We start from the raw sequence: 21692 nt of genomic DNA on the forward strand, positions 1-21692 counted from the left end.
CATTCTAGACAAGGTATCTTCATCTCGTAGCAAAAGTATGTCATCGATCTTCTTAAGGAAACAGGAATGGTCGCAAGCAAACCAGCTGCAACACCTATAGAGCCGAACCATAGACTTGGAGAGGCTATTGGAGATCAAGCAGTAGATAGAGAGATGTACCAGAGATTAGTTAGAAAACTCATTTATCATGCCCACACCCGGCCGGACATAGCATATTCTGTTAGCGTCATCAGCCAATTCATGCATGACCCCAAGGAGATTCATCTTCAAGCTGCCTACCGTGTGCTTCATTACTTGAAAGCTAATCCTGGGAAGGGGATAATGTTCAAGAGAAATTCTGAGCTTGTCCTTGAAGCCTACACAGATGCAGATTACGCAGGGTCCCCTATGGATCGGAGGTCTACTTCAGGTTATTGTACATTCCTTGGAGGCAATTTGGTAACATGGCGAAGCAAGAAGCAAAATGTTGTAGCTCGGTCAAGTGCAGAAGCTGAATTTAGAGCAATGGCACAAGGTGTCTGTGAGTTGTTATGGCTGAAGATTATACTGGAAGACTTGAAGATTAAATGGAGTGGGCCAATGAGACTCTACTGTGACAATAAATCAGCAATCAACATTGCACATAATCCAGTGCAACACGACCGAACTAAGCACATTGAGATAGACAGGCATTTTATCAAGGAAAAACTAAAAAGCAGATTAATTTGCACACCATACGTTCCCACGGGAGGTGAATTGGCAGATGTTCTTACAAAGGGGCTCAACCGTGTTATCTTCCAAGAAATTTTTTCCAAGCTGGGAATGGTTGACACCTATTCACCAGCTTGAGGGGGAGTGTGGAAAAATACCTCCTTGATTAGTGGTAGGTTAGCACTAGAATTGTGTAAATACTTGTTTCCTAGAGTTTAGGGATTTTTGTAAATATTTGTTTCCTAGAGTTTAGGGATTTCATTGATAGAGAATCAGGGATTCCTGATTATAGGGATTTCAAAATTAAGTTAGTTGCTGATTTTTCTCTTTGTAATTTCTTATATATAGCCCAACAGAGGCTCTTGTAAAATTAATTAACAAATTCAATATAATTGAATTCATTTCTCCACAGCCATGCCTTAGGCTCCTCCAATGGGGTGTCAGGCCTTAGGCAACCCAGGCCAAGGCGGCAAGCCTTAGGTGCCACTCTGGTGGGCGCCATATGGGGGACGCCCCCCATGCATGGGCCACTTTAAGGCACCCAACATGGGCGTCACTTTCAGTGCCTTTTGTGGGCACCACTTTCTATTTTTCCTCTTTCACATACATATATTTTCTTTATTTTTCTTTTGTTATTAGAACCAGTTTTGTTTGCTTATTAATTTCTCGGACTCCTACAGTAGTTAAAATTCATTTTATCTTGGCAGTGTTTGTGGGAGCTTTTGGATTACTCTAAAAGGACTTCAAAGCTTTAAAAGACCTTTTAAAAATATATATATGATTGTCTGGTGGGGTGACAAAAAGGACTTTTATGGATGTCCAATTGCAGGTGAGAGTAACTTCCAAAAATGAGTTCTCTTGAATTCAAATAAGTTATTAAATGACAAACTTTAAATGCCAATTTTGTCCAACGGTTTTACTATATACATTTCATCAACAGAGAGTCAAAATAGGCAGTGACAAAGGTTGAAGAGTGGCTCAAGTTGACAATCAATGTGGTGATGGTGAAGGACGATGTCATTGAACAACTCATCGGCTCAGAAGGGTTGATGTTGGTTATGGTTGCCTAAGTATGAAAGAAATTGCCGCGAAGATTAAATTGACCAAATGATTTAGAAAAATAATCCAGCAGAATTGAGTCTGAACCCCGACAAATTATACAGGGACTAAACCCAGTGTTTATTGGCAGTTTTGTTGCCTTGAAGCTTTTCAGCCTGAATAAGGCCTCTTGGGTGGATTTAAATAAAGATTTTGAATAGTTTGGATGAACAATCTTTGATTTAACCCCGTAGATGAGAAAAAATATTGAAAAGATGATGTAGAGGTAAATTGCAAAGACTAGAGTAGAACCATGTTTGATACATCATTTTTGCAACTTGCTTCATTGCTCTCCTAGAAGACACGCCAAAAAATTAGCCATTAAAATTAGTTTACAACTACCAAGGCCTATAGCCTAGTGGTATCTCCTTAGCCTCCCAAAGTGAGAAGTGAGGGTTCAAGTCTCCATAGGGGCAACTAGGTGCGTGAGTTTCTTGCCAAGGGAATATATTTATATATATATATATATATAAAGTTTACAACTTCAGCTTAAGGATTCTTCCATGGGCAATCAAAATATAATGTTATTTTATAGCTCGAAAAGATGAAGTCAGCATGTATGATGGTAACTTTTTTCAAGGTTGAGATAATGCAACTACTCTGTGGACTCAGATTTCTTTCAAGAATATGTTGGTTGTTCATTTTGTAGATGCAATTTTAATGAAATCCGACATGTCAAAAGCATAAATATTGATATAAAATTTTCATATAATCAATTAATTATTTTACATTATTATGTATCAAGAAAAAAGTACAGTGGAACGTTTTCTTTTAAATTACTTCTACAAAAGTTCCTTCTGTAGAGGCCTTTTCAGTGAAGGACTTTTGGTGTTAGGAAGCTCCTTCAAAAGCTATCTTTATTTAAGAGACTTTTTTTTTTTGGTAAGTCAATCATTGTATTAGAAAGGAGAAGGCCTAAGCCTCCGTACAAGCATCAAGGGTCAAAGCCATGCTATACAAAAAAATCCCAGAAGTTCCAAAGCTCACTAGTACTGTAACGAAAAACAATAGCACCCATGGGAATCTACATGCCTACGGTAAAAGGGAATATCAACAAAGACCTTATTACTATTAACAAAACAATAGCCAAACCTCGCATACCCCACATTATAAACTGAGATATCGTAACAAATGGGGAAACATATATAGCAGGCATTAATGAGGGAGCAGAGCAAAAATTTGAGACTCCATAGAGATTGTCCTCACGATAATGGCTATATACCTAACACAAGGGCGGATCCAGGGATGGGCTCTGGTGGGCTTAAAAATAAAAAATAAAAAGTTTTAGTAGTACTAGCCCACCCCAGAATAGATTAGCCCACCGCATTATGCAATTCTGGATCCGCCCTTGACCTGACACAAAGCAAACTACGGTAAAGGGCACTTAACACCCTAGTGCTTGTTCTCTCTCTATATTTCCCCTACAACTTGTTCTCTCTCTCTATTTCCTGCACAGCAGTGTATTCTCTCTCTCTACAATAACCTTTCATGCAAGACTTGTGTATTAAATAATCTCAGACCCGTTATTGGAGACGAACCCAAAGAGCAAAGGGGTCGCCGGCATCTGAACCAGCAGAGGCGCCGGCAATCCATCATTGCCATAAGATTCAACATTGTTTATAAATCTGTTCTCTCTTTATTCAGAGTTCACCTTACTAGTTTTAGTTACTACTGACTTTGGGATTGAAGTTGTATATAGATGCAATTCTGTATCAGTTACATTGAATTATATATTACAAACAGAACTTAAGAATACTGGTTTCTGTTTTGAAACATCTGCACGCCATATGCCCCATTCACATTCCTCAAGTGTTGGCTAGTGGCAAAGAATTTCTTAGGAAATGATAACAGTTACACTAGCATAAGGATTTAAAAATGTACATTTGAGGGTTTATCACCATTGATATTCTTTATATATATTTGAGACCGAAAAAATAATCAAAGAAAAGTTTGAATCTGGCATGTTTTTGCAATACAAGTGGCATGGGATAAGGGACTCTGTTTACTTTCATCTTTGTGAAACCAAAAGTAAATGTTAAACATAGTTGCCGAACTGATATTTGGCATCAAGAATCTCCCAAGTGGACCATATACTGTACTTCTGCAACTTTACTTCACATCTAGTTATATCACTTGCAAAGGGCAGTCTGTGGGACTGTGGGTCACTGGCGTATGCACTGGCAACCAGCCCATAGTCGACAACGAATTTTTTCGCTGTCACAGGCAATTGAAATCGCTGCAACCAGCAACATAGAGTGACCCAAATGATCAGATGGAGCCAAACGATGTCATATTAGATTATGTCCTCTTTGGTCATTTCATAAATGCAGCTTTTTTTAAATAATATGAAAATTGTGTGTATAAGGGTAATTTGGTCAACATATTACTTTACTGTGTCAGGTCGGACTTATTTGCACATTTTTTCAAATTGGGGGTGTTTTCTGCACACGAGGGGGTTGATATGCATTGTCAGGATATCACTGGGGAGTTGAGTGCACTTTACCCAAACGAACTACTCCAATCACTCATATCCATACACATCTGGAACTTCAACAAACTAAACAAAGGCTTGATCAGGTTGGCCATCTTAAACCAAAAAGTAAAACCTATCGTCTGAAAACTGAATCTGGGATGTCCCATTCCCTCTGCAACCACCTATCCTCACCAGCGGGATGAAGACTATAGAGAAAGTTCTGAGTTTTGCCAACTCCATGATCTGGTGTTGAACCAAGACCACATCTTTATAGACTTCTATGATATAGAAATAGAGTAAATAAGATATGTTTTCCATAGATAAACCACATAATGGTGTCTAACAGTTTTTAGATTTTCAATTTTTTATTAAAATATTAAAAGAAAGTGCTATATTTACTGGTTGAATCCATGTCTTTACTTATAAACACAAGTGAGTGGACTCTCATGGATCTTATTTCCTTATATCTATAGGTAAGAGTATTCGAGTTTACCCAATAAGCACGACACTATTTTATAGAAAAATAACCTAAACTTTTTATTTAACGTATTTTTATTATGAACAATTTACGATTAAGTGGGAAATCTTGCTTTGGCCCAAAGAAAGATCTCTTGATCCACCACTATACCTGTTTCTGAGCGTAGTAGCTGGAGAAACTTGAATTCCTCATAAGAAAGAGGAGTAATTGGTCATGTTTCTAAAGCTACCAGGTTATACAAGAAGTGAACCTAGGTTGGAAAAGAAGTAAAACTGCATTTCGACTTCTTTTTTTATTTAAGGTTGGTCCTCCCACACACCCTGAGCTTCCCCCCTCCTCTCAATCTCCATCTCTCAGTCTCAATTAATAATGGGATCAATAACACAGTAGGAAAATTGGAATTTTTAATATAGGAAGTCAAATATTTCACAAACTTACAGTACGCTGTCCAGGTATAATTCTTGAAATATGACTTAGCCGAAGCTGTTTCTCCTTTTTACCAGCATACCATATCAATACAGTTTCATCCTGAAAAATAAAAACACTAACCTGAGCAACCGGAACAGAATAATTCAAAAAACCTTTTCAAGTACATGCAATAGATCAAAAATTGGATCTGCCAACCAGTTTCACTTGGTTTTAACACAATTGGATGTTCTAACAATTATTTGATTATTTTAATTATAATTTTGTTTTAAGTATAATTGTATTGCATGAGCAATTGGAACATTTTTAGATTAACATAAAATCGACAACTACTAGTGTTGCATAGGAAACATTGGCTGGGGTAAGAAGCAATCAGAGATAATTATATATGTATACATAATTAACAATAGATTGGTACAAACATAGATACATATTCAAACTGATACATGCATACATATACACACAATATCTATTAATATATATCGATCTCTATATATTCATACATATACATACGTACTGATATATCTACGATCTCTGTTTACATACTAATATTGCTGTGTATCCTTATTTATATATGTGTGTACATGTGCAATTTCTATGAATTAGGCTTTATTAGAGTGTTTTGATTTGTGACTTGATTGCATTATTGATTCTGCTATATTTTCTTTGCTTATTGTGTTGACTTTAAGAGATAATTAAAACAAAGAGTAAAGTAGAAGCAGATGATGAAGAAGAGGAGAAAGAGATGGGAAAAGAGACAAAGAATGAAAGAATACTTTCATCCTTCCACCATATTGTATTTATACTAACAAGTTTCAGAAATTACACATTAGCACCCAACATTATATAAGTAATAACAAATAAGCCCTCGAGAACACTCCCCCTCTAGTTGGTGCAAAGATATCTATCATGCCCAGCTTGACTAACATATTTTGCAAGCAAATCTTGCTCACACCCTTAGTTAAAACATCAGCAACCTGATCAAGTGTGTTGACGTATGCAGTACAAATCAGCTCAAGACAGTTTCCTTGATGAAGTGTCAATCAACTTCAATGTGCTTTGTCCTATCATGTTGAACTGGATTGTGGGCAATGCTAAAAGCAGCCTTGTTGTCACAATACAAATTCATTGACTCGCGAACAGGATAACCCAACTCATCCAACATAGTTCGTAGCCATAACAACTCACAAACTCCATGTGCCAGAACTCAGCCTCTGCACTAGATCTAGCTACTACATGCTGTTTTTGCTTCGCCATGAAACAAGATTACCTCCAACAAATGTGCAATATCCTGAAGTAGATCATTCCTTATAGGCTTCAACACGCGAGTGGCCACGACGACCAAACAATATCCCCTTACTAGGTGAACCCTTGAGGTAGTGGAACATGATGAGTTGCCTCAAGATGAGGCGTATGTGGAGCATGCATAAACTGACTAATCACACTAAAAGCGCAGGTAATATCCAGGTGAGTGAGAGATAAGTAAATCAGTCTCTCATCCCATCGCTGAAATCTTCCCATATCATCTAATGGGTCACCATCCAAATCATTAAGCCTAAGGTTATGCTCAATGGGAATATCAATAGGTCTAGCTCAAGCGTACCGGTTTAAGCCAACAAATCTAACACATACTTCCGTTGAGAAATAAACACCCCTTTCTTGGATCTCCACACCTCGATGCCAAGAAAGTATCTCAATGATCCGAGGTTTTAAACCTCGAACTCTATCCCCGAGAATGATTTCATTCAATGAATCTCTTTTGGATCATTTCCAGTCATAACAATATCATCAACATATACAATAAGGGTAGTGGTGTGGTCCTGGTGCTTCTTGATGAAGAGAGTATGATATGCCTCACTCTGTGTGTACCCTACTCTCTTCACAACAGTGTTGAACCTCTCAAACCAAAAGTGCGGTGACTACTTTAAGTCATACAAGGCTTTATTCAGCTTGCACACTAAATTCTGACCATTGGCAAGCTTATACCCTGGTGGCATAGTCATATACACCTCTTCCTCCAAGTCAACATGAAGGAAAACATTCTTTACATCCAGCTGATGATAAGGCCAAGACAAATTAGCTGCCAAAGAAAGAAGGACACGTATAGAGTTCATCTTGGCAACTGGAGCGAATGTTTCCTGATAAATCTGCAACTAACCGGGCTTTATATCTCTTAATTGTTCCGTCTACATGATACTTTATTGTGTAGACCCATTTGCAACCTACTGGTTTCTTACCCCTAGGCAATGAAACAATATCCCAAGTACCATTCTTCTCAAGAACCTTCATTTCCTCAAGCATGGATTCCTTCCATGGAGTTTGACTGAGAGCATCTGAAACACTAGAAGGAACAGAAACAGACGAGATAGGAGAAGTGAAAGCATGATATGTTGGAGATAAGGCATCATAGGATACAAACTGAGATATGGGATGTTTTTTATAACTCAGAACACCTTTACGATAGGCAATAGGGATATCAAATCAACAGGAAAAGAATCAGGAGTATCAATGTCACATGTGGGATTACTTGGATCGAAGGAGACTTCTTGGTCATGGGGCGAGTCATTTAGCTTACACGCAAATTCACCGTTCAAGTTAATTGTCATGCAAGTCAGTTTTAATAAACATCCTTTTGAATAATCCTAAACCAAAATCAAAATCTAGTACGATGAAGATCTCACAAAACAAATGCCAAATAAAATGTACATAGTTCTTATATTAGTCCCACATAGAAAACATTTTCTTAGGTTCCCTTAATCCCTAGCAAGAGATGTAATGGAAATTATAAAGAATGTGAAGGCGAAAAGTGTGGTTGCAAATGCAAGCATCTTCAAGCACCCATTGGTTGCTTCAACCACAGCTACACGTGCTCCAAACCCTGCCCTCAATTCCTTAATTTCTTTCACTAGTTTATCATTTTTATTCCTTCTTGCTTCATTCTCGTCTAATGTTTGGTTAACTAATTGAGTTAGAGTGGATGTTGAAGTTGCCAACTGGTTAGATTGCTCTGGATTACACCATACCCATATCTCACATCTTCGAGTTGAACATATTAGTATATTTTCCTATATTATTTTGGGTATCTGAGTGTGTCACCCTAAACAAAAAAGTACCTATCTCCGTATCTCCTGTTGCTGCTCTCTATATTAGATAAATCCATTATTCACCCAAACCATAATTTACAGTAGAACCCATTTAACACTCGAACAAAAATGGAATACAAAATGAACCATATATTTGTGTATGTGTATAAATATTGTGGGAAAATACGATTCTTTCCTTGTATAAGGAAATCGTGTACAGGCTGTTAATAGCTAGGGATTTATTAGTTGTGTACAGGCTGTTAATAGCTAGAGATTTACAGGCTGCTGTCAATAGCTAGAGATTTACAGGCTGCTGTTTTTATTAGCTTCCTAGAATAGCATTATTCTGATGTACATATAAGAATGTATTCCCAATTCTTTAATCAATTGATTCGATTACCAATTTCAGTAATTTTTTTTATGGTATCAGAGCTCTAGGCTCGTTTTCTGGGTAATCGTATTCTTTTGGCCTTCTTTACTAGTCCTTTTCTTCGTGTTCTTGTTCTCTGTGAAAATCCAGTGTTATCAAATCTGTGGATTTCACCTCTCTCTAAACCATGTCAGCATCCACCGAAACCAACGACACTTCAGAGATCCCTGTAACTGGAAGCAACGGCTCTGTCCCAACAGGAGAATTGCAAAATATCCAGGCGGCGTATAGGTTGAACGGGAAAAATTATCTGAAGCGGTCTCAAATGGTCCGCACATTCTTGAAAGGAAGAGGGTAACTGAGCCACTTGCTTGGTAATGGTCCAAAGAAGGAGGATCCTATGTTTGATGCTTGGGATGAATAAGACTCTATGGTTATGTCCTGGTTATGGAACTCTATGTTACCAGAAATCAGCGACACTTGTATGTTTTTGAGCACGGCCAAGGAGATATGGGAAGCAGTCAAGCAGACCTATTCCAAAGTACGTGATGCTACACAGATCTATGAGATCAAGACCAAAATCTCCGCTACCAAACAAGGTAATCGGTCAGTCACCGAATATTCCAACCTCTTGAAGGGTCTATTGCAGGAGATGGATCATTATCAGTGCATTCAGATGAAGTGCAGTGAAGATGCAGCTATCCTTAAGAGGTTTGTTGAAAAGGACAGAATTTATGATTTTCTTGCAAGTTTAAACATCGAATTTGATGTTATAAGAGTGCAAATACTTGGAAAAGAAGATCTGCCAACCTTAAATGAGGCAATTGCAATTGTTCTTGCTGAGGAAGGAAGAAGGGGTGTTATGATTGAAACTCACACAGTAGAGAGTTCGGCCTTAGTGTCAAAAAACACGGCTATGAAGAATTATGGCTCCGAACAGCGTTTTGGAGAAGGCAATGGGCAAACTGATATGTCAAGACCATTCAACAAGGATTCTCTGTGGTGTACATACTGCAAAAAATCCCGCCATACTAAGGAGAAGTGCTGGAAGCTCCATGGCAAGCCTCAAATTGTGAACAAAGCTTGGTCAGAAAAGAGTGGACAGCCAAGAGGACAGGGACAGGCACAAGTGGCAACCACACAATCAAACAGTGAAGACAATCTTTCAATCCCATCTGCTGAATTCAACAAAGAAGAGATAGAGAAATTAAAGAGCTATTGGGAACGTTGGAGAAACCGTCTACAGCAAGTAATTGTTCTTTGGTGTTCTCAGGTATTTCCTCTCCTTCCCCCTCTTCTCATGTTTTTAGTGCTTCAGATATAGTCCCCTCAAGCTCCTGGGTAATTAACTCAAGAGCTACAGATCACATGACCCATTCCTCAAAAAAATTTATTTCATATACCCCTTGTCCTAGCAATAGGAAAACAATAACAGCTGATGGTTCAGTGATAACCGTGGCTGGTCAAGGAGATGTTTTTTTAAATGACCACCTTACACTTAAGAATGTCCTCCATGTCCCAAAACTATGCACCAATCTTGTGTCAATCCAGAAACTCACTACAGATTCTAATTGCAGTGTGACGTTTTACCCTCTCCGTTGTATATTTGAGGAACAGGGCACGAAGAGGATGATTGGACATGCTAGGGAGAGGGATGGTCTATACTACCTTGAAGAATCAAATGGACAAAATAGAGTTGAGAGTTTGTCACCATTATCATTTCTTTCCGAGTCATTCAAATCCAATAAAGATAAGATATGGCTTCAACACCTTCGTCTTGGTCACCCATCATTTAGTGTTCTCAAAATAATGTTTCCTTCATTGTTCAAAAGTTTATCCATTGAAAATTTTCATTGCAACGTATGTGAACTTGCAAAGCACAAACGTACTTCATTTCAAATCATCAATAAAAGAACTTCTGTTCCATTTACCTTGATTCACAGTGACATTTGGGGACCTTCCACTGTTACTAATGTTTCTGGGGCAAGGTGGTTTGTCTCATTTATTGATGATTGCACTCGTGTGTCTTGAATTTTTCTGTTAAAAAATAAATCGGATGTGAGTTCTATGTTTCCAATTTTTTTCAATATGGTCAAAACTCAGTTTGGTGTGGGGATAAAGAGATTCCGATCTGACAATGCTAAGGACTACTTTAATCAAATTCTCTCTCCGTATTTCCAAAAACAGGGCATAATACATGAATCCCCTTGTGTTAGCACACCTCAACAAATTGGGGTGGCCGAACAAAAGAACGACCACCTTCTCGATATTACAAGAGCTTTCTTGTTCCAAAAACGTTCCAAAACAGTACTGGGGGGAGGCTGTTTTAACCGCTGCTCATCTCATCAATCGGCTTCCTACAAGAGTCCTTGGTTTTAAAAGTCCAATGCAGGTCCTTACACAGTTCTTTCCCAATTTTAACGCACCTAATAATCTTGTTCCAAAGATATTTGGTTGTGTTGCCTTTGTTCATGTGCATTCTCAAAACAGGGGAAAACTTGATCCTCGAGCTCTCAAATGTGTCTTTCTTGGCTATTCCTCCACCCAAAAGGGCTACAAATGCTATCATCCTCCGACAAGGAGATTTTATGTGTCTGCTGATGTTACTTTTGTTGAACAAGATCAGTACTTTAACGGTCCTTATCTTCAGGGGGAAACATCCTTCATAGAAGATAAGGATAAGGATCTTTTTCTCCTTGAGTTTCCAGCCCCTATCTCTCATCAATCCGAGTCAAACATACTCCCAAACATTCAATCCGAGCCAAACACACGGTCAAAAGCCGAGCCTCATACACCCAAATCACAAGGAGTGTTACATGGGAATCAAACTCGAGACTCTACTCGTCCATTGCAAATTTACTCAAGGAAAAGAGCACCAATCTCTCAACCTGTGCAAGTTCAATCACCCAAATATGTTCCTGATAATGTCGAGGTAATTACTCAACCCAATGATAACACTAATGAAACCTCTAAACAAAATGATTATGATGTCCCTATTGTAATTAGAAAAGAAACTCGAACTTGTAACAAACACCCTATTTATCTATTCATGTCATATAAGAATCTTTCTCATAACCAGAGGGCCTTTCTTACTAGCTTAAATAGAGTCCCTATTCCCAAAACTTTATCTGATGCATTAGGAAATGAGAATTGGGAAAATGCTATGAAGGTTAAGATGGAAGCACTTGAGAAAAACAAGACTTAGGACTTGGTGAGACTGCCTAGAGGGAAGAAGCCGGTTGGGTGTAAATGGGTGTTCACAACCAAATACAACTCAGATGGCTCTTTGGAAAGGTATAAGGCAAGATTAGTTGCCAAAGGGTACACTCAAACCTACGGCATAGATTATCTTGAGACTTTTGCTCCAGTTGCTAAGATGAATACTGTGAGAATTCTGTTATCAGTGGCTGCAAATTTTGGCTGGAGATTACAGCAATTTGATTTCAAGAACACCTTCTTACATGGCGATCTTGAGGAGGAGATCTATATGGAGATTCCACCTGGGTTTAGCTCAAATGAAAAGGAAGGAATGGTATACAAGCTTAAAAAAGCTTTGTATGGACTGAAACAATCCCCAAGAGCTTGGTTTGGGAGATTTACCAAAGTGATGGTGAGTATGGGATATAAGCAAAGTCAAGGTGATCATACATTGTTTGTAAAACATTCAGCATCAAGGGGAGTGACAGTATTATTGGTCTATGTGGATGACATCATAGTAACAGGAGATGACTTGGAGGAATGGAGAGCTTGAAGAAACAGTTAATAAAGGAATTCGAGATCAAAGAGCTAGGAAAACTGAAGTACTTTCTTGGTATTGAAGTAGCCCACTCTCGGCAAGGGATATTTATATCACAGCTTTGGCTGATACAGGCAAGCTGGGATGTAAGCCAGTTGAGACACCTGTGGAGTCAAACCACAAACTTTGTGATGCTCCAGAAGACATGGCCGTGGATAAAGGCTCTTTTCAGAGACTTGTGGGGAAGTTAATTTATTTGTCACATACCAGGCCGGATATAGCTTATGCTGTGAGTGTTGTGAGTCAATTCATGCACAATCCCAAAGAATCACATCTCAAAGTTGTGTATAGAATTCTGCAGTACTTGAAGAGTACGCCAGGAAGAGGAATTCTGTTTAAGAAAGGGGAAGGACTGACTCTTGAAGCCTACACAGATGCGGATTATGCAGGATCCGTGATTGACAGAAGATCAACCTCGGGCTATTGCACCTTCCTAGGTGGTAACCTCGTTACTTGGAGAAGCAAAAAACAGAATGTGGTTGCAAGGTCCAGCGCAGAAGCTGAATTTAGAGCGATGGCACTTGGGATATGTGAACTGCTATGGCTGAGGATAATCTTGGAAGATTTGAGACTCAGATGGGAAGGTCCAATGAAGCTTTAATGTGATAATAAATCAGCCATCAATATTGCACACAATCCTATGCAACATGACCGCACAAAACACATTGGACAGGCATTTTATTAAAGAGAAGTTGGAAGTGGCCTCATTTGTACTCCTTTTGTTCCCACTGGAGAACAGCTAGCAAACGTGCTTACCAAAGGATTGCCTAGTACCGTTTTTCAGAGAATAACCAGCAAGCTTGGAATGGATGACATCCATTCACCAGCTTGAGGGGGAGTGTGGGAAAATACGATTCTTTCCTTGTATAAGGAAATCGTGTACAGGCTGTTAACAGCTAAGTATTTATTAGTTGTGTACAGGCTGTTAATAGCTAGAGATTTACAGGCTGCTGTTAATAGCTAAAGATTTATTAGTTATTGCAATCCCTGATTTCTAGGGATCAGTTTTTATTAGCTTCCTAGAATAGCATTATTCTAATGTACATATAAGAGTGTATTCCCAATTCTTTAATCAATTGATTCGATTACCAATTTCAGTAATTTTGTCAAATATATAGATATATCTATATATTAATAAAGAATGAATGTATAAAAGAATAATTTTGTGTGTCTATGTGTTTGAGAGAGAGAGACAATTCTCTTACAATGATAAAACTGTAACGAGTTCATTCTCTTATAATGACAAAACTTTTCCAAGTTGCTAGATAAAGTGAGAGGAAACAGCAAAGAGAATGTGAGAAAGAAGAAGCAAAGAACCATGACATTAAGTGAGAAGGAAGAAGTGCTTACCTCTTCTCTTCACATGTTGAAAAATCTTTCTTTATTTATTTTTTTTTTTTGATAATATATATATATGTGTGTGTGTGTGTGTGTGTGTGTGAATAAAAAAAGGCTCAAAAGGGGAGCACATTCCATATATAAAAGCACAAGGCCAAAAGAACACAATATCCTCACTATAATCTTGTTAGAGAGTTTGTGAGATAGTTATTTCTTATTCTTTTCTTCATTAATGGCTCTATCGTGATTTATCTTCTCAATATATGAATAGGTGAGACATGAGAGTCTCAAGTTATCAAAAGACCAAAAGACCCTCCACTGATTTACAAGATCTACGATGAATCCAAGAGAATAGGGAGCTAGGATATAAATAATTTTAAAGCCTGAATAGGAGTCTTCTCCCCTTCAAAGTATTAGAGTAGGATTTATTTTATTGTTTGAGGGTAGTACTGTCTTTTCTCTCAGTTTATTAGTTTAGGTCTTATTATATTGTATTCCTCTTTAACATTTTATCGGTAATATACACGACTAGTTTTTCTCCATCTTCTTCACTTTTCTTCTTTACTGTACAAAAGCTAACATGGTATCAGAATAGTGAAGACCTGGATTGCAATCGATACCCTAAAAGTTGCAGTCACAAACTTGGTTCATCTGCTTTGACTTCATCGCATCATCTTGCAATTGCAGTATCACACATTGAAGAGCCTTGCTTGTATCGCATAGCAACATCTCTCGCTTTCTCTTTCTGTTTGCTGCGGCGACAACTTGGCTCTGTTCATCTATTCGCACAACCTTGCAATAACAGTAACAGTAACAGTAACGGTCCTTTTGACTTCGATTGCAGTTCTAGTATGCAGCGGAAGTTATTCAGAAAGCTCATCTCACGGATTCATGGACAGTTGAGACTCCTTTAGAGCGCAATGTTCATTACTCTTCCTCTGCGTTCCATTGGCTGATCCTACTTTGTATCGCGTCATAGTTGACAGTTATGTGACCTAAACTTACCTATGCAGTTCACATTGTCAGTCAGTTTGTGTCTACTCCTACTACTGTTCACTGGGCTACAGTTCTCTGTATTTTGCGCTATCTTCGGGTACTTTATATCAGAGTTTGTTGTTTTCCTCCACTTCTGTTTGGAACTTTAAGTCTTTTCTGATTCTGATTGGCCCGGGGATTTAACTGATCGCAAGTCCATTACTAGTTTCTGTATTTTTCTTGTTTACTCTTTCATCTCCCGGAAAAGCAAGAAGCAGACAGTTGTTGCTAGTTCCTCTGTTGAAGCTGAGTATTGTGCCATGGCTGCCACTACAGCAGAGATAATTTGGCTCCGATGGTTGCTTGGTGATATGGGTGTTCCTATTTCTATTCCTACTCCCATGTATTGTGATACCAAGAGTGCTATTCAGATTGCACACAACTCTGTCTTTCATGAGCCCACAAAGCATATCAAGATTGATTCTCATTTTGTGCGCCATCATCTTCAACTTGGCAATATCTCTCTCCCGTTTATTTCTTCTACTATGCAGTTGGCTCACTTTTCACAAAGTCCCATACTATTATGCATTTTTGCTTTCTTCTAGGCAAACTCTCGATGCTTCTTACTGTAACATCGTGAGTTTGAGGGGGTGCTAGAGTAGGATTCATTTTATTGTTTGAGGGTAGTATTGTCTTTTCACTCAGTTTATTAGTTTAGGTCTTATTACATTGTATTCCTATGTGACATTCTATCAGTAATATATACAACTGGATTTTCTCCATCTTCTTCTTCTCTTTTCTTCTTTGATGTACAAAAGCTAACACACGGGATCTCCTATTCCCACCACAAACACAGAGAGGCTACCCTCCAAGCATCTTGAGCTTGCCTCCCCAATATCCAACCCTTCCAAGCTTCAAGCATACTCCTCGTGGAAAATGTCATGACCCACCCAATGTCAAACACAACAAGAATCAAATCCCACCCCTCCTGAGCCACTGAACAAAGTAATAGGAGATGATTGATTGTGCAACCAGTTGAATAATCTGCCTTCTTCTCCTCGAGTTGTCAATCGTCAAAATCCTCCCCAAGACGACAGTCCAACTAAAAAAATTCACCTTTAGCAGGAATTTCTCAAATCTCCTGTGAGAAGAAGCCACCCTGATCCACTCATCGTCCCCCTCGTCCTCTACCTGCTTAGTATACAATGTAGCTAAAAACTGAATAAAGTCCCCCAACTCCCAGTCCTAAAGATGCTGCATAAACTGGACATCCCACACCAACCTCCTGCTATCAAGGTGATAGCAGTCAGCCACTGTAGAGAACCCGTTTGTCAAAAGAGACTTTGGAAAGCACCTACTAACGGCCTCCCTCCGCACCAATCATCCATTTCACCAAGGTTTAATAAAAAAGGACAATTTTGGCATTAAATAAAAAAATTCTCCCATGGCCCTATTATGCTTAGACCTACTTATATTTTGGTCAAACCTCAAGTGGGGTTCACCACAATTTTCACCAAAGTTTAATATAAGGTGCAACTTGCAAACCTCAAGGAGGTCAGGTTATTTACTTTTTTCTTTTGATAAGTAAGATTTCATTAATAGATGCTCAAAAGGGGAGCGAACCCTAAGAAATACAAAGACGCCCAAGGCGACACTATAATTTCAAGCCATCCATAAACTCCAAAAGATGATCTAAAGATTTACAATTTGTCCCAACCCATGCTGATAAGGTTTTAGTCTGGTAGGTTCATGGACCTAATCCAAGGAAAGCTTTGACACAGACTTTGCTAACTCTAACTTTTGCTAATTAAATTATTCTTTACATGTGAATGACGTGAAAATTTGAAAATTGTGCCCTCAGACAGCCACTATTTTTTGTGTAAAGCAACCATCATAACATAAAGTACAGCATTTTAAAAATCTTGGAAGTGATTATCATCATCATCATCCTTGCCTTAATCCCATAAAGTAATGATATTTCATGCAACTCACCCTAGCTAAGAACGAAACAGAGAAAAAAAAAATGTACAAAACTAATCTACTCCTGTACAGATAAAATGGAACTTACATTTGAAAGATGAAATGGACAGAATTTTGGCTTCCCTCTGCGCCCATACTTTAATAGATATGACCCTCTCTTCAGGGCTGTAATGGCCTGCATTTAATATAAATATATATATACACACAACTAAAACATAAGATTTAGTGACAAAGTAATCTAGAAGGAAATAAAGAAGAAATTGAGAAGATTCACATCTACAAATATATAATTTAAAATTCAACCAGTACATAAGGATATAACAAATTCGATATACCAGAGTACATACATCATCTTTACTGACAAAAAAAACAAAAAAAAAACAAAACAAAACAAAAACAATAAAAGAAACACATTATCTTTGGACAAAATAGGGATTCCATCTGCACAAAAAATATAAAAAGGAAAGGAGGATATTGATTTATCATCTGAAAAGGTTACAGCTGCAATTATTCATGAAAGACATGGTGCTTTTTGTGTTTCAAATTTGTCTTCTGGGTGACTCTTAAGCCTATCATTTCCTCCAGTACAAACTATTTTCAATTGTCACCTTGTAGCATCTTGACCTGAAAAGGCTAAGTCGCCAATCTTCCTCATGAATGGATTTAAGTTAACACTGAAGTTGAAGGATAAATTTTTTTGAGATAGAAACAAATGGTGAACTGGAAGTAGATATATAACCTCATTGTTAATAACACTTTTAAGACATTTGGAGCCTAAGACCATTTACTGAGTGAAAAACCAAATGAATCAAATTAGGCATCATCAAAGAGCTGAGCAAGATAGGCTGGAAACATAATTCAGGGTGAGTTTAAATTATCACCACAGAAATGGTCAGTAAACATTCATTAGTATGCCAAGACAGCTACGTGCTTGATCTTAATAAAATAATACATGTACCGAACAGGGATGTAAAAAGTTGGTAGCAGGTGGTGGAGTAAGGTAAGACATGACTTTGTAAAGCATAAGAAGAACAATTTTGAAAATACTGTAAGTGATAACAATAGAATAAAATAAACAGTTTGGTGCATGAGAATTCGGGGAGTATGGAAACAACTTTGTTCAGCTCTCAATCAATCCCTTGCAATAAACTCTCATTAATGTCTCTCATTCTTTACAGTGGATTTATTGGAATCCTTCGCTCATGATCAAACCATTTTAGATGACTTTCTCAAAGATTACCTCAATTGGTGTCACCTCTCTTCTCATCAATGCATTCTCCTTGTATTCTCCCTCTTTTACCACTCATTCACGTTAGCATCCCACTTTAGCCACACTCATTTTCTATGCATGCTTTTCAGTAGAAGATAGACAACATTTTGCATCATAAATCAAAGTTGACTTTAGAATTGTGTTAGAAATGTTTATATTTAACTAGTTTGTTTTTCCCAGAAGATTATATTTAACACTTTTTGTTTCCTTTGATCATGTGAAATCCATGACACTTCTCCATTTTTCCAGCCTAGTATAACTTTTATAGTGGGGGTTGAAGTGGGTTCAGTTGTCAAAGAGTAAGATGGAAGCGTCACCTACAACATGGAAGATGTACAACAAAAAGGTCCAAAGTTGGCTCAGTTATTGCACAAGATTTATAATTTCAAGCTTTGAAATGATCCAGAAATTAGTGTAAGCTATAATGATGATTCCATAGTAGTTTTCTCATCATGAGGATGTCCAGAGTAGTTCTCTCATCATCAGGAAATTTTAATGATACATTAGGTGGATATTTCAGACCTGTTGCTTTGGCGTAAATATAGGAAGTTGGGAATTATTAGCCAAACCAAGTAGTTGGAAAAAGGCTTTGTTGAGTTGGGAATTTTCCTAGTTTTCAAATAAATAGAAACAACAGAAAAATTGGAAAGCTGCTTTTTGTAAAAGCCAAACGAAATTACTTCACATGTATTACCCTACATCTTTGCCATGTTTCTTTTTCCTTCTCTTCCTGTATCACATTCCCCTACTCTATTTATTTTTTAAAATTGTTCTTGATATTTAAAGAAAATCCTAAACTTGTGCTTTTGACTCCTGTGTGACCATGCCTAATAAGGCTGTTGAAGGAATAAAATTGCAGAAATCACTCAACCATGGTCAATGCTATCACTAGATGCTGCTGCAAAAAATGGAATAGTGAAAAGCAATAGTGATGATCCCAGAGTAGTGCAAGCTATAGTGATGATTCCATAGTAGTTTGCAACTTAATTTGATAAAAATGTTAGCCTTCCCATAGTTGTTTTCTCAATAGTGTTTATGGTGATTGCAGAGATTACAATGAAAAAGACGGACTTATGAAAAATGCATGGAATCATTTTTAAGATTGAGATTGACAAATCTGAGTCTTAAATTATAACTAGGCAGCCAAAAACCTAAGTGCTATAGATTGTTCACCGCTTATAAAATACTACTCCACTCAACTAAACAATCCTTTCACCAACTGGAATCTCGCCACCTAAATCTGAGAAATTAATCCAAAAATAGTACAAAGTCAGACTTTTTATAACTTCCTCAGTCCAGTGCTTTCGAATGGTAAATCAAATACAATTGAATGTGAAGCCAACAAAGCAGCCAAAATTTTAGATTTTGGCAGTTAATGACATATTTTTGATAAAGAGAAAGAGAAATATATATGAAGCATAAAGAGTATACTACAGTTAATTGGTCTATGAATGGTTCACATTTAAGTTTATCTATTTATTATTTGCGATAAAGATTTGTATGGCTTTTTTGAGTTTAAGCCGCCCCCATTATGAACTACAGAAGCCATCTCAAGTAGTCAATGAAATCAATATGATTCTAAGCCACAGTAGAATTGGGGAAAAAATCGAAAGAAGATTTGAGGGAGCTACTTACCTGCTCAACATTTCTCTCACCAAGACTACTCCTCTGTAGATCAGCCATTCCTGCTGCAATATCAAGTATGTCCCTTGCATAGCATAAAACCCATTTGGAGAACACCAAACCTCTAAGAGATGACAAAACAATGTCCAAAGGTTCCCCATAAAAAAAAAACTTCACATGTAGTTTGGTGCTAAAACACAGAAATAGAATTTCAAGTAGCCCATCATGAAAAAATCTCTGCTTTGGATATCAGGAAGATCAAGAGAAAGGAACATAAAATCATTAAAATTCATTTCATTTAGAAAATTAATCATTTTCCATTCCTTTCTCTCTTCCTTTCTGAGAACAGACTAGAAGGCTACTGAAACCTCCCAGAATCCCAAGCTCAAATAATGAACAGTTTGGAGATACTACTCATTGAAGTACCTCGATCTTAAAAAATCCTCAAATTCAGAATCACGAACAGTCAGAACCTAGGACAAACATAGAAAAACAATCAAAATATTCACATTATGTTCTGTAGCCACAAATCATCAATCACATACAGAACAATGAATCATGTTAATAGAATAATCATGTCATCAACCATTTTGAATTAATTTATACGTCCAGATGGATTAAAAAATTTAACAGGGCTCTAAAACCAGCTTCAAACTCTTAGAAAGCTAGGGTTTCCTACAATATGCGAATAAAATCAAATTTCACGAATATAAACATCAATCCCGATTAAGCATGAATTCCAACAAAAAAGAAGCAACGCTGATGGAATTTACCTGCGAGTGGATAAAAATGAATACAATGCTGATCGTTGGACAGTTTCGACGAACCAGAGATCGATTTAGCTCCAAGATCAAATAGGAATGACCGATTAACGAACTCAACAACTTGGTTTCGCAGCTATGGTTTCGATTTCGACTTCTCTTTGAAATGTAAATGGAGCTCTCGATTGAAAATGTTCGTAACAGAGAGAAAAAGGAATTGAGATTTGCAGAGTTTCTGAGGATGCCTCTATGTATATATATGTATATATGTTTCTCTCTCAATATATGTTTCTTTCCCTCCGGAGAGAATTTTAACTCATTTTATTTATTTATTTTATTTTATTGTGGGTTATTTCAAGAGTCGCGATTTATTGCCACGTCACCAACTGAATCTGTTTGATGGGATGGTTGTTTTTGTCATTTTCTTCCAGAAACTGCAGCCCTGGAGCCTTGACTGGTCAGATGACTTCCCGCCATTTTCTTCCAATAACACGTGGCTTCTCGGTAGCTATTTCTATTTTCTTTTTCTTTTTTCATTTCGTTTTAATATGAGATGAGTTACATAGCAAAAAAAAATTTATGATTATTATTATTATATTTTTTTAAGTGTTAAATTTGTGACTACCTCTTGTACTATTAATTTGTACAGAATCTTGAAGTTATGGATTAAAAAGAAAGAAAGAAAATAATGTTAGAAGGTTAGAATCGTTGTTTATAAAAATTCCAATAATCCATATTTAACAAGAATTTTTCGTATTAATTGAAACTTTTATTATTTTTATCTAATATGGATCTTTCTTTTTTTAAATATGGATAGTTGGATACCAATATTTTTTAATTTTTTTCTTAAAAAAAAATATTCATCAACATGTGAACTGAAATTTTGATTAATTTCTTGTTGAAATACTTTTTTTTTTTTTTTTCTTATATTCTCGATCCAATTTTCTTTGATCAATTAAAATTTAAATCTTCTCGATCCAATTTTCTTTGATCAATTAAAATTTAAATCTCTCTTGTGGGCGTAAAAGTGAGAGCCATGAGAGAGTATTAAATATTCCAGAGGTATGGTACCTCTAGGTCATTTTGACCCTTAGATATGGTAGGACCCACCACCACATCTATGATCCAACAATTTCCATTATTTTGAAATACCATACTCTTGGAATATTAAACCATGATCCAACATACTCTCAGAATATTAAACCATGATCCAACAATTTCCATTATTCTGAAATACCATACTCTCGGAATATTAAACTTTTCTAATATTTTCCCATATCACAAAGTAGGGTTTGAATACAATTTTAATGCAATATTTATTACTCTTGTTA

At 37.1% G+C, this 21692-nt stretch overlaps 1 protein-coding gene across 1 annotated transcript in view; it reads right to left on the reverse strand.

Moving 5' to 3' along the window:
- The window catches only part of LOC132281044 (PH, RCC1 and FYVE domains-containing protein 1), a 33531-nt gene extending 11946 nt beyond the window's left edge, over positions 1–21585 (reverse strand). Inside the window, exons 1-4 of the mRNA XM_059782782.1 lie at positions 21550–21585; positions 19613–19837; positions 16796–16882; positions 5178–5267 (exon numbers count right to left, since the gene is read on the reverse strand). Coding sequence (XP_059638765.1) covers positions 5178–5267; positions 16796–16882; positions 19613–19837; positions 21550–21585 — 438 coding nt within the window. The remainder of the gene's footprint in view (positions 1–5177; positions 5268–16795; positions 16883–19612; positions 19838–21549) is intronic.
- Positions 21586–21692: the final 107 nt, after the last annotated feature.

The sequence above is a fragment of the Cornus florida genome, unplaced genomic scaffold (assembly GCF_030987335.1).
Source record: "Cornus florida cultivar Cherokee Brave unplaced genomic scaffold, ASM3098733v1 CherokeeBrave_3.0.0_Hap2_Chr11, whole genome shotgun sequence".
Lineage (NCBI taxonomy): Eukaryota > Viridiplantae > Streptophyta > Magnoliopsida > Cornales > Cornaceae > Cornus > Cornus florida.